Source organism: Lemur catta, chromosome 7, assembly GCF_020740605.2.
Source record: "Lemur catta isolate mLemCat1 chromosome 7, mLemCat1.pri, whole genome shotgun sequence".
Classification (NCBI taxonomy): Eukaryota; Metazoa; Chordata; class Mammalia; order Primates; family Lemuridae; genus Lemur; species Lemur catta.
In genome coordinates this window covers 99,624,790-99,637,466 of record NC_059134.1, presented here as the reverse complement: position 1 = coordinate 99,637,466, position 12,677 = coordinate 99,624,790, and the positions used below count along the sequence as shown (strand labels likewise).

The window sequence follows — 12,677 nt, the reverse complement described above, 5'->3', positions numbered from 1 at the left end:
AGAAAATTCACCAATTCAAAGTTGAAGGTCCTGACTCATTCCATCTATCAACCTCCCAGTTACTTTCTCCTGAAGAAGAGTAATTTCTTGAGATGATGGTCAACTTGGGCAAACACATGAAAACAATAACCCATTGAAGCTATTGGTAGTGAGCACATTCTCCATGGACTGGTTTCCGTCTTGCTGCCATATGGAATCCTGGCATTGGCCAGGGAATCCCGTGGCCAGCTGGGCTCTCCTTCCTGGTGGGACCCCCGCCTCAGCTGGTGGTGACCCATGGATTCGAGATCTACCACATAAGGTGTCAGGACATTCTGGTGGTATTGTCTACTTGGTGGAGCCCCTGCCCCATGGCATCCAGCTTAGTGCTGGGCACAGAAGAGGTGCTCAGTGCAGAGCCACTGATGAGTGCTCGGGTCCCTCCTGTCTTGCATGCTGTTCGCTTGGCAGCACATTGTTCCTCGGTGTTCAGTTTCACCTTATCTCTCTCCTTCTGCCACAGCAACGTCCTTGAGAACAGGGACTAGGTCTGGTGAGTGGATGACCCGAGACAGCGTTGTCCCCTTTGTATGAGTTTCACTGGATTTTCACAGAGGGATAGTGTTCACCGTAGGCTAGGTCCCTGCTTAATTCCCTGTCACCTGTCATACAGCCAAAGCTTCCAGCTTGGCTGGGCTGGGATGCGTTGGCGAAGGGTGGTGGTAGACTTGGGGTCTCTGGTGTTTTGTTTACCTGTAGTAGGCATTTGAGAAATGTTAATTGGTTGGATGATGTGATGAATGACCCAGTAATAATCTTTATCCTTGTTGTTAGAACACACCACAGCCATCAGCACTGGAATGCAAAGCCCAGAATAAACGGAAGGAAACCACCAGCCAAGCCGGGGCAGTTTCAGTCTCCACCCCAAAAGCAGGTGAGAGAAGATGATGGGGACTGAGAGAATGATAACCTTAATTACGGTAATGATACCCTCTATCCAGAGATAAGGCCCAGGAGAGCAGAGAGCTTGGCAGGTGAGCATGCCCTGCCTGGGCTGTGGCAGTCAGCATGGACAGAGCTGGCTCAGGACCCCAGGGCTCAGCCCCTCCCTCCCAGGGCCCGAAAAGTCAGGTCCTCCTTCTCTCCTTTAGGCTTTTTGAGAAGCCTGTAGGAAACGCACTTGCTCTGGGATTGCTACTCTTCGGAAGGACTCTCAAGGGTTTCTTCGTATGCAGGGCTACTGTGGGACATCCACGTTTTCAGACAGTATCTATTAAACTCAGAGGCCAGGGTGGGGCAGAGACCAGAGACTGAGAATTAAAGGGTTAGAGTCTACTTCTAGTTGAAGATTTGCCAGAGTTTAGGAAAAAGTCTTTTTGATCATGTAAAGGAAATGCTTTCTCGGCCTCCGAAGAGGGAGACGCCCGTGTGAAGGATGAGTGTGAGGGAAGGAGTAACTGTGGGCTGCGGAAGTCCCGGATCACAGGGAGCTGAGTTGGGGGCCATTGGCTCAGTTTGGGCCGCGGCCATGTTTTTGGCCTGCACAAAAATTAAACTGTTTTTGGAGGTAGTTGCAAACATTTAAGAATCAGGAGATTTCACAGATAATATGGAACGTGTGGCCTCTCAGAATTTTGCGGTGTTCACTAAGCCTGCATTCCTGCATGGCAGCATCAGCTGGAGCAGAGTGACTGCAGTGACACTGGGGAGACTGAGCTCAGGGTCTGCCCCATCCGCCCCTGAGGACCCTCCCTCCTGCATCCCAGCCCAAGGTGAGGGCAATCCCTCCAGGTCTGGGCCCTCCCTTCCCTCACCCCTTCTCTCCCCAGCCCCACCTCTAGCCTGGGGTGAATGTCCTTCAGCGAACAGATATGCATGAGCCCCTCCCCCTTTAAAGAAACCCTCCCTCAAGCCTGACCCCCTTCGGCTGTGGTGCTGTTCTTTTACAGTCAACAGATTTTGAGGCTCCCCTGGTCTTTCTGTCATCCTTTCTGTCACTCTTTCCTCATCTTCCATTCACTCCAGTGCCGCAGCCCCTGGCTTCCACCCGCTCCACTCAAAACTGCTCTTGTTTATTATGCTTTACTCTGCCCAGGGCAGCCTCTGGGCACACGGTGCCACCACACCGGTCACCACGTCCTTAACATCTCCGGTGTCTTTGATTTCCGTTACTTACTACAATTGCCTCCTGTCTGCCTATCTTAGATCTTTGCCTCCATGGATAGAGTGAGTTTAAATAGGGGTCAGTCTAAAATTAAAAAATCAGATCATGTTACTCCTTTAAAATTCTTCAGTGGCTCCTCGTGGCTTTCAGGGTAAAGTTCGCTTCCTTAGCTTAGCATCCAAGGCCGCTTCGACCCGGCTCCCAACCCAGCCCCCAGCGCCTGCCATGTGCACCCTTCATTCCAGCAGTACCAAAGTGCTTGCGTGTCCCCAAACCTGTGATGCTGGTCCATGCTCCTGTATCTTCACGATGCTCTTTCACACCCCATACCCCCTGTCTCACTGGGCCTTGAACCACCACCCCAGGCCCACTGGAGACTCCAAGTCTGGGCTCAGAGCCCCTCTCTGCACTCTCCCATGGGTCCCAAGCAGCCCCCATGGTACTGGGCTTCCAGTAGACTTCACACCAAGCAGGGCCCAGGAAGGTCCCCAGAACAGTCTGCCTGCCACATAAACTGGATAGATGACGGCAAGAGCCTCTGGCTGGCTTCCCAGGCTGCTCGACATTCTTTTCTTGTCCTTTGGGGAGCAGGTTCTAGCTTCTCACAGTGTTCCCCTTCCCGATGCAGCTTTTCATTCTTGTATAATTTATTTCAACATTGAGTAAGTGTCTTGGGATTTGACCCCTTCCCTCAAAGGCTTTGTACACTGGATGCATAATGTCTGTTCATTCAGTGAACGAACATTTGTTGAGCACCTGCGTACGCTGAGTCAGGCCCTGAAGGAGGCAGAATTAGCAGCCAGTAGCAGGGATTCAGCGAGAGTCTGCAGAGCGTAGAGGAACTACTCTGGCTTTTCATCTTCACGTGCCTTGACTTAAAGTACAGCAGAGAGATTACAATTATCCTTGCCGGGGACAGCTCTTCCCGCTACCAACTCCCGCCCCTCCCCCCCATCATGGACGTTTCCTTGGAAACCAACTTGCATGTCCCTGACGTCCATGGACTTTGAAGCTGGAGATTCGTGTAAACATCACTTCTTGGGAATGCCAGAAACGAACCCTTCCTGCCCCTGCCACGAGCTTCCAGCTTTCTGCAAATCAGCTTCTCAAGGGGATTCTGCTGTTTCCCGCAGTGTCAACTCATTTGAACACAGCATGGTTTTCCCACAGTGACACGTCAGTCAGCTGTTGTCATACACAGTCATTTTGGTAAATAGGAAGAAACCCAACCAGAGAGCAGTGCTGGACTTTGAGATAAGACCGTGTGGAGCCTTTGAATCAAGACATCCATGCCGTGTCCTAAATGTTCATGGAAGCTTTGGGGGTGGGATCCCAGAGAGTTGAAGCTACAAACGTGGAGCCATAGAGTCATGGTGCCGGCTCTCACACTGTGCTGCTTTGAGAGCCTGTAGGCTAGTGAGTAAGAGCCCAGCTCTGAAACTGAACTGCTCGGGTTTGAATCCTGTTTCTGCTACTCCAACCTGGGGCAAGTTCGAGTTTCTCCACCTGTGAGATTAGAATGCTGACAGCACCTCCCTTGTATGCTGGTTGTGAGGATTAGGCCAGTTGGTACCAGCATGGTACTTAGGGCTGCGCCTGACACATAGCAAGTACTTAATAAATGTTAGCTGATAGTATTTGTGCTCCTTTATTAGCGTCACACTGGCCCAGTCACCAAAGCAGTTGTCAGAGCTCCCCCACCATTGTGGTCCACGATGTCCCTGTTCCTGTGGTTCCCCACCCGTGGCTCATTCTGCTTCTGTCCGTCTTACTCCAGTTCTCTCCTCTTTCCTTTTCTTCTGCCTGGGACAGGCTTCTGTTCCGAATCTGCCCCTCCCCATCCGATGAGCTCCCTCTCCCCATTCTGAAGCCCTCTGGGTGGGGTGGCAGCAGATATTCCTGCACCCACAGCTAACCGTGGGAAACCTCTAGGGTAGTTTTTCATTTGTGTTTATATTTATAAATACAAGCCCTTAGAGGGTCCTTGCCAGTGGACTAATCTGAGATCTCCATTTATTTTTAAAAAACTGGTGGTAAAATAGATAGAACATAAAATTTACCATTTTAACGATTTTTAGGTGTACAGTTCAGTGGCATTAAGTATATTCACATTGTTATACAACCATCACCACCATCTCCGGAGCCTTTTTTATATCCCCTAATAGAAACCCCATCACCATTCTGCAATAACTCCCCACTCCCTCCCTGGCAACCACCATTCTACCCCCTGACTATATGAATCTGGCTACTCTGGGAGCCTCATATAAATGAAATCATACAACATTGTCCTTTTGCATCTCGTTTACTTCACTCAGCAGAACATCTTCAAGCTTCATGTATGTTGTAGTGTGTGTTAGAATTTCATTTCTTTTCAAGACTGAATAATACTCCCTTGCATGAGTATGCCACGTTTTGTTCACCCATTGGTCCTCGGATGGTATCTGGGTTGTTTTCACCGGCTGGCTGTTGTGAGTAACACTGCTATAAACACAGGTGTGGAAACATCTCTTCAAGTTCCTGCGTTCAATTCTTTAGGGCATATACCCAGTTGTGGAATTGCTGGATCCTTCCCTTACACAAATTGGACTTTATAACTCAGGAAAAGGGTTTGGGCCGGGCGCGGTGGCTCACGCCTGTAATCCTAGCACTCTGGGAGGCCGAGGTGGGAGGATGGTTTGAGCTTCAGCAGTTCGAGACCAGCCTGAGCAAGAGCGAGACCCCGTCTCTACTAAAAATAGAAAGAAATTAGCTGGACAACTAAAAATATATAGAAAAAAAATTAGCCCAGTGTGGTGGCGCATGCCTGTAGTCTCAGCTACTCGGGAGGCTGAGGCAGTAGGATTGCTTGAGCCCAGGAGTTTGAGGTTGCTGTGAGTTAGGCTGACGCCACGGCACTCTAGCCCAGGCAACAGAGTGAGACTCTGTCTATAAAAAAAAAGGAAAAGGGTTTGAACACTTTATGGGAAAATCCTCTCTTTACCCTCAGCTCTCTCCACCGCTGCCTCTCACAGACTTTACCTCAGTAGATGTCGGGTTGTTTGGGTGCAAACTTTGCCATCATCCTGGACTCCTCTTACTCTTTTACATCAGATATTCGGTCAATTAGCAATTCCCATCAGCTTGGTCTTCTGTATCCAGAATCTAGTCACATCTCCCCATCTCTACTGCTATGGCCCTGAACTGAGCCACCACATCTGCCATCTGGAATGTGGGGATTGTTCCCCGACTGCTCTCCCTATTTCTGCCTGGGACCCTGCTGCTCTCTTATTAGCACAGCAACAAGGATGACCATTTTAAAACATTAGTCAAGTAATGTCATTCCTCACTCGTGACCTTCCATGGCTCCCCTTCTCACTCTGAGGCAAAGCTCAAGTGCACGCAGTGGTCTAGAGGCTTCCACACCACACCCCTCACTGCTCTTCTGACCTCCTCTTTCTCCCCCTCACTGAGCTTGGCCACAGGGGCCTCCTTGCTGTTCTTTGATCTGGCAGCCAAGTTCCCACCTCAGGGCTTTTGCATTTGCTGTGAACTATGCCTGGAATGTTCTTCCCATGACAAACTCGTGTCACCTGACCAGAGGGGCCTTCTCTGATGCCTTACACGAAGAGACAAGCCCTGCTCCCCGACCCTCAGTACCACCTTTGTTTTTCACTCTGCTTTCAAATTCTCCTAATTTTTTCATTTTCTTCACCCTCATTAGAATGTAAGCTCCCTGAGGTCAGGGGCTTTGTTTCCTGTTGTGGCATTTCTGGGTCTTAGTTCTTCATTCTATAAAACAAACTAGAAAAACGCCGAGTTTCCTTCCAGCTCTGACATTCCATTTTGTGAGACATGTTGGGCAGAATGTCCATTTGGACCCAGGGAAAACTGGTTTGTCAGTGCCAAGCCCCGAGCACTGGCAATGACAATGGCCAGTGACTACGTTTCCTGAGGTCGCTGTTCAACGCTGGCCTTCTCCAAGCGGGCTTTCCTGAGGAGTCCTCGCAAAATCACACCTATCTCCATCCCATTTACCCTGCTTGATTTTCTTCACATTTTTCTCCTATGTGTTTGAGGAAATCGACTTTTATTTTATTTTGGTTGTTTCTTATTATCTCTCTTCTCCTTTTAAAGGTAAACTCCAGAGGGAGGGGGCTTTTTTGTTTAAGGCTGCGTCCCCAGTGCCTTGGAACAGCGTCTGACATTCAGTGGGCCCCTGGTCAGCATGTGCTGAGTGGACCGATGATCTGAGCACTTCTGCAAAGTGCTTTTCGCTCTAAGCCGTAGGTGCATGCAGGAAGTGTTGTTCTTAGCCTCATGCAATGGCTGAGAAAATGGAGGCTTCACAAAGTTGGATAATGCGTCCCTAAGTGTCAGACCTGGGACTGGGTGTGCTTGTTCTCAGCTTTGGCAGCCATCAGTCGGGTGGCCCCAGTGCCAAATGCATCAGGGCACAGATGGGTTACATTGCGGCTCTGCCTTTCCATTCCTTCTTTCTTTCTTTTTTTTTTTTTTTGAGACAGAGTCTCGCTCTGTTGCCCAGCTAGAGTGAGTGCCGTGGCGTCAGCCTAGCTCACAGCAACCTCAAACTCCTGGGCTTAAGGGATCCTACTGCCTCAGCCTCCCCAGTAGTTGGGACTACAGGCATGCACCACCATGCCCGGCTAATTTTTTCTATATATATTTTTAGTTGGCCAGATAATTTCTTTCTATTTTTAGTAGAGACAGGGTCTCGCTCTTGCTCAGGCTGGTCTTGAACTCCTGACCTTGAGCGATCCACCCGCCTCGGCCTCCCAGAGTGCTAGGATTACAGGCGTGAGCCACCACGCCCAGCCCATTCCTTCTTTCTAACACTGTCCTGTGCATGCCCTTCTTTGCTCTGATTATGCAGAGAACACATTGTGGAGATCATTTTGGCACAGGGCAGAATTTCAGAACTGGATGGTTTGTTAGTGATCCTCTGGTTCCACCAATCCCCTCCAATTTAAAGCCAAAGAAGCCGAAACCCGGAAAGGTTGAGTGACTCCTGACTCTAGTATCGTCCTGAGCTATGAACTGATTGATCCGTGAGCCTGCAGAGTTCTCCTGGTAAACCTACCGTGCCCTGATGCCATCGCCATGCAGTGGCCCTTGGGCTCTGGGTCTCTGGGGTCTCCTGCAGTGTGGGTGCTGTTCAGTTTCAGGAGGAGCAGCTGGTGGGGGTCCTGGCCTCTGATCAGGGCACCCACCAGGCAGTGCTTCTCAGTGTGAACCATATCTCTCAAGATAGCATCTTTTCGGTGTTCAAATGCACAAGGAGGGTGAGTCTCAGGACCATTCTGTGGACATTGTCCTGTCTTCATGTTCCTGATGGTTCACCCCATCTTTTTCATCCTAGGTCTCTTAGGGGTTAAATGCCACCAGGAGGAAGCAGGGCAAGTTCTCCCGCTTACTCTGCACATTAGGAATGAGGAATACTCTAGTTCATGAATAAGCTATTGCTTATTGATGTTACGATTATAGATAAAATGTCCCTGTTCCTCTTTGTTATGCGTGAAATTGCAGTGAGCAGTACAAGATGAACTTGAGCAGTGTGGTCTCCACTGTGCTAGGGGTGGAAATTCCGGGGGAAAGAGTATTGGGGAGGGACAGCACCTGGTCAGGTTAAAATAGGAACTAACCCTTATCAAACATTTTCTATGTGTCAGGCATGCCACTAGTGCTTTATGTGACTTAATTCATTTAATCCTCATAATATCCCTCTGGAGTAGGTGCAGCTATATCTCCATTTTGCAGTGAAGGAATCTGAGGCACAGAAAGATTAGGTCATTTGCCCAAAGTCATGGAGAGCTGGTAAGGGCAAAGCTAGGATTTTAATCCAGACTGACTCCAGAGTCCTTTCTGTTAAACACCATATCCTGTGGCCTCAGTGGAGGCTTCATGAAGGAGGAGAGACTTGAACTGGGCCTTGAAGGCCCTACAGCATGGGGACAATCTGAGGATGGCCCAGGGATGGAGTGAGCATGGCAGACCCAACAGGGAAGGAGAGACTGACCTCACTCGGCAAAGGCCACGCATCAGGGGGCAGTGGGGAAGATGGTGGGGCATTGGGGTAGGCACAGATTAAGGTCTTCACATCTAGACAGAGGGTTTATTTAATTAATTTATTTACTTTTTCTTTTTTTCCTCCAAATTGCTTCTCACTTGAGAATAGGCAGAGGGTTTAGACTTGATCTGGAAAGACACAGCCTTTGAAGAGTGTTGAAGGGTGACTTGCTAGAAGCAGAGATTTGGGGAGATTTTTGGATGGCAGTGGTAGGTCTGGGGGTAGGAGGTGTGGAGGCAGGAGTGAGGCACTGAGGGTCTAGCGGGGATGTGCAAGAGGAATGGCAGAAGGGGGAAGCCTATGACACCTTCCTTCTATTCCAAGCTACCTCTTGGTGAAGGAGCAGCCCAGCAACTACACAAGCTCCTCGGGTTTCTGACATCAGTTACTCATGGAAGGCAAACTCTGGGCTTTTTGGGGAAGGCGGAGGACATTATTTACTGAGGTCTGTTTTCCTGTGGGTGGCTGTCCTTGCCCAGGGAAGGAGCATTTCTCCACGCCATGCATTCCGACTTGGTCAGATCAGAAGGCAGCAAATCCAGGGGGGATTTTTTTTTTCCTGCATACAGAATTCCTTGCATAGCAGAGAGCTCAGGAAGGAAGGCTCTGTTTGGGGACAGAGGTCAGGGCTTCAGAGTTCAGGGCCCCACTGAGAAAGGGTCAGGCCCTTCTATGCTAATCCCAGGTTTGCTTGATTCGCCTCTGAATTGAGGTGCCTGGAACGGACTCTGTCACAGCCGGCAATTTCATTTAACCCTTGAGCTTTATTTTCTCCCACCCCTAACGTGTCAGCTGCTAAAGGAGTTTGGGAAGGAGCAGAGGCAAGATTGGCAGGGGTGAGGGTTCTGTGGCTCTCGCTGTCCAGGACAGCTGGTCACTGGGTCTGCCTGCTCCCTGCCGCGGGCACAGGCAGGAGAGCCAAGGGCTGACCTTCCTGGCAGGAAGCAGGGTCTGGATCAGGAGTCCCAAGCCTGCTGTCCTCCTGCTCCCAGTAAGGGGAGAGGGGTGTGACGCCCTCCTACAAATTTGGCAGAATGAAGCCAGAAGGAGCACCTGGCGTCTTACCTCCCTCTCCCTTGAATTCCAGCGCTGAACCGGCCAAGCTTGCTTTAACTTTTTACTGAAGTGAAAAAACAGTCGAGATATGAATATTCCCTAAAGCCACTTTGGAATCCTTTCAAGAACAGTTTCATAGCAAAATAGGCAAAAGGACAAGATTGCACGCAGGGCTGGATCACCCACTTGGAGAGCCGGTTCTAGAAAGAGAGCTTGGATTTCATGTCTTATCCAGAGTGGAAGAAGGCAGTGGGAGGCATTTGCTTGGAGAGCTGGAGGCCTGGTGCTTGTCTAGGACGTTCCCCTGTACATGGTGACAGGCTCTCAGGGAAATATCTTAGTGAAAGGGTCATGAGCAGTCTGGCAACTTTCTAACCCTCCTCGTACCCAAGGCAAAAATGTTAGCCTGACAAAAATGTTTAGGTAATGTCCTAGCGTGTTTACTACTTTACAAACCCCAAACTACCCAAGTAATGCGTCTCTTAAAAAAAAAAGTAAAGATCTTAAAAAATTTATCCAGCTATCTTATTATATACAGTAAGCGCTGAAGTCGGTGGACTTTGTCATCTTAATGGTGTCGACATTAGTGAAACAATTGTGTGTCTAGGCTTTTAGCATGATTTTTGTCATGGTGTGCACTTTCCTCTTTTCTAAGCATTGCTAGGGGTGGTCAATTTGGGGAAAGTAAAAGAAGAGAAAAAAATCAAAGAAGAGGCACTTTTGCATCAATGTTCCCCTGAGGTCTTGAAAGTGTTTAAAATAACTAGGTGGGAACTATTGAGTTCTAGGTCTGGGGGGGAGGCCCGGGGAGAGCCCTGGCAGGGACGAGAGGGGTCCAGTCTTAGTGTGAAGAGACCTCAGGGCTAAGCCGCCCTCCTGCCCAGCCCCTGGGCTCTGGGTGGGAAGAAGGGAATGTGTGTGTTGACCAGACCTGACCAGACCTCACCGGGAGGCTGTGGGAGGTGGCCAGAGACCATCCCAAGAAAACACAAGGAGAGAGGCTGGGAGATAAGGAGGCAGATGCTTTGTGCTCTTGAGATAGCTGTCTGCTGGAGGGGAATCCCGGGAGGCCTCTGAGTTAAACCACTGCCACCGACCTGGCTTCTCTTTGCTCTTGGCGTCACCACCCTGGACTTCTTTCTCCTCCTCAAATCTACCTGAAGCCTCTGGGCCTTTGCACGTGCTATTCCTGGGCCAGGAATGTCCCGAAGCCAGTTGTCCTCCAGGTTTGGGCACAGCCGTAACCACTTCAGGAAAGCCTTGAGCCAGGGCTTGGTCGGCATCTGCTTTCAGGTGTTCTGATGGCTCCCGGCACCGCCTCCGTAACTCCTCCTGCACCTGCAGCAGCCGCTCTGGGGTCCCTCTCTCTCGCCCAGTCGAGCCTCTTCACCTGTGACCAGGTGCGCCTTTCTGGCAGGTAGCTTTTCAGAGGCCTGAGAGTGGGAGAAGGGAGACTCCTGCTGTCTGTAAGCACCAGATGTTGGGACTGTCTGCAACCCCTGTGACTCTGCTCACCTGGGACCCAGCACAGGGCCTGGGGGTGCTCAGGAAATGTCCTGACATGACCGAAGGTTGGACTCACTTTTGCAGAGCAGCTATCACACGCCTGACGCTTTATATTCCTTATCTCATGTGACCCTCACAAGAACCATGTGAGGATATTGTTGTGTCCATTTACAGATAAGGAAACTGAGGCTCAGTAGGTTCGGTCACGTGGCTGAGGTGACACAGCTGTTAGGTGGTGGCAATCCTCAGTCTTTACAGTCAGGGCCCACTGGGGAGTGGGTTAAACACATCAGTTTCTGGGCCCCATCCCCAAGATTCTGATTTTTGTCAGAGCATTTTAAAAATTTTATTTATTTACTTTTAAAATTGTTAATACTATTTTTGAAAGACAAATCCTAATTGTATATATTTACGGGGTACGGTGTGATCTTTTAATAGATATATACAATATGGATTGATTAAATCAAGCAAATTAACATATCCATCACCTCGAGTACTATGTTTTACATAGCATTTTTTAATTGCAGTAAAATATACATGACAATATTTTCCATTTTAATCCTTTTTAGGTTCTGTCGCATTAACTACATTTACATTGTTGTGTAGCTGTCACCACCGGCCATCTCCAGAACTTGTTATCCTCCCAAGCTGAAACTCTGCACCCGGGAAACACTAACTCCCACTCCCCGCTCTCAGCCCCCAGCATCCACGCTCTACTTTCTGCTTCTATGAATTTGACTACTCTCGGGACCTCAGACAAGTACAATTATATAGCATTGGTCCTTTCGTATCTGGCTTATTTCACTGTCATAGTATTTTAAACAAGGGCCCCTGGTAATCCCCGTGTAGGGGTCTGGGCCACTCTTGAGAAATTATGGTGGGGCATGGGGTGGGGGGGAGTGCTGCCCTGGCACAGGCTTGCAGGGGTGAGTTCACTTGGATGGCGGGGCTGGGGTGAGTCAGGGAGTGTGGACTGATGGGCAGGAAGGGGAAGGCTGGGGGAAGGGGACAGAGGGGCCCTGGGATGGGAGGTGGCTGGTTTCTGGCAGGTATTGACTGAGGCCTCAGAGCTCAGGGTGGAAGGACCGTGGAGGGACAGTTGTGTGGACTGGTCGGTGCAGGAAGGGTCTGTGAGCTGTGGTCAGATGCCAGGGTGAGGAGTCCAGGAGTGGCAGGGGGTATGGCTGTGGCATCCACAGAGTCACGAGGGGGCGGTGGGTGGGATGTACAGGGCTCAGCCCCAGTGGAGGCACTGCAAGGAGGCCCCTCTCTAGGTGTAGAGGCCAGTGGCGTGAGGGCGTGGGAAGTCGGGGCAGGCGAGGGTCAGAGGTGCGGGAGAGAGGGTGGTGGGTGCGGGAGAGGGCTGTGACGTGGAGCCCAGCTTTGCCTCTACTAGGAAGCTGCCCGTGCTTCCTCTTGAGGGCGCACTGGTTTACCGGCAGCCTCCTGAGATGGCAGGGAGAAGGCCAGGCCCTGGGGGGTGTAGTGGCCGCATCCCGCACCCAGAGGCTCAGGCAGACAGGTCCTCCTCTCTCTACCTTTGCACCCTCTCCCCGTGTGTCTCATCTCTCCCTCTTTTCATTCACGCTCCCCTTTCTTGTCTCTGCTGCCTTTTATTTTTCTTTCTCCTGACTGCCTCGCGGGAGGCAGAGGGGCTGAGGCCTGCATGGGATGTGCCTGTGTGTACACACGAAACACACGGGCCACGCGGTCACCCACACCCAGGCCTCAGGCCACGTCCAGCTGCCGCTTTAATCCGAGATGGGAGTGGCCCAGGTAGATGTACACTTAAGGAAAGATGATGTTACCTATTCTGGATGAAAATTCAAACTTTTCTCGCTCTGTTGAAAAGTGAGATGTAAGCTGCTTTTTAACTTTATGAGGTCCTTGATTTTTTCCCTGTGAGTA

The 12,677-nt window shown here is 50.3% G+C and overlaps 1 protein-coding gene across 1 annotated transcript in view; it reads left to right on the top strand.

Annotated features, from left to right (window-relative positions):
- AHNAK (AHNAK nucleoprotein) overlaps positions 1–12,677 on the top strand; it is an 83,887-nt gene that overhangs the window by 47,740 nt on the left and 23,470 nt on the right. The window contains exon 5 of the mRNA XM_045555855.1: positions 814–913. Coding sequence (XP_045411811.1) covers positions 814–913 — 100 coding nt within the window. The remainder of the gene's footprint in view (positions 1–813; positions 914–12,677) is intronic.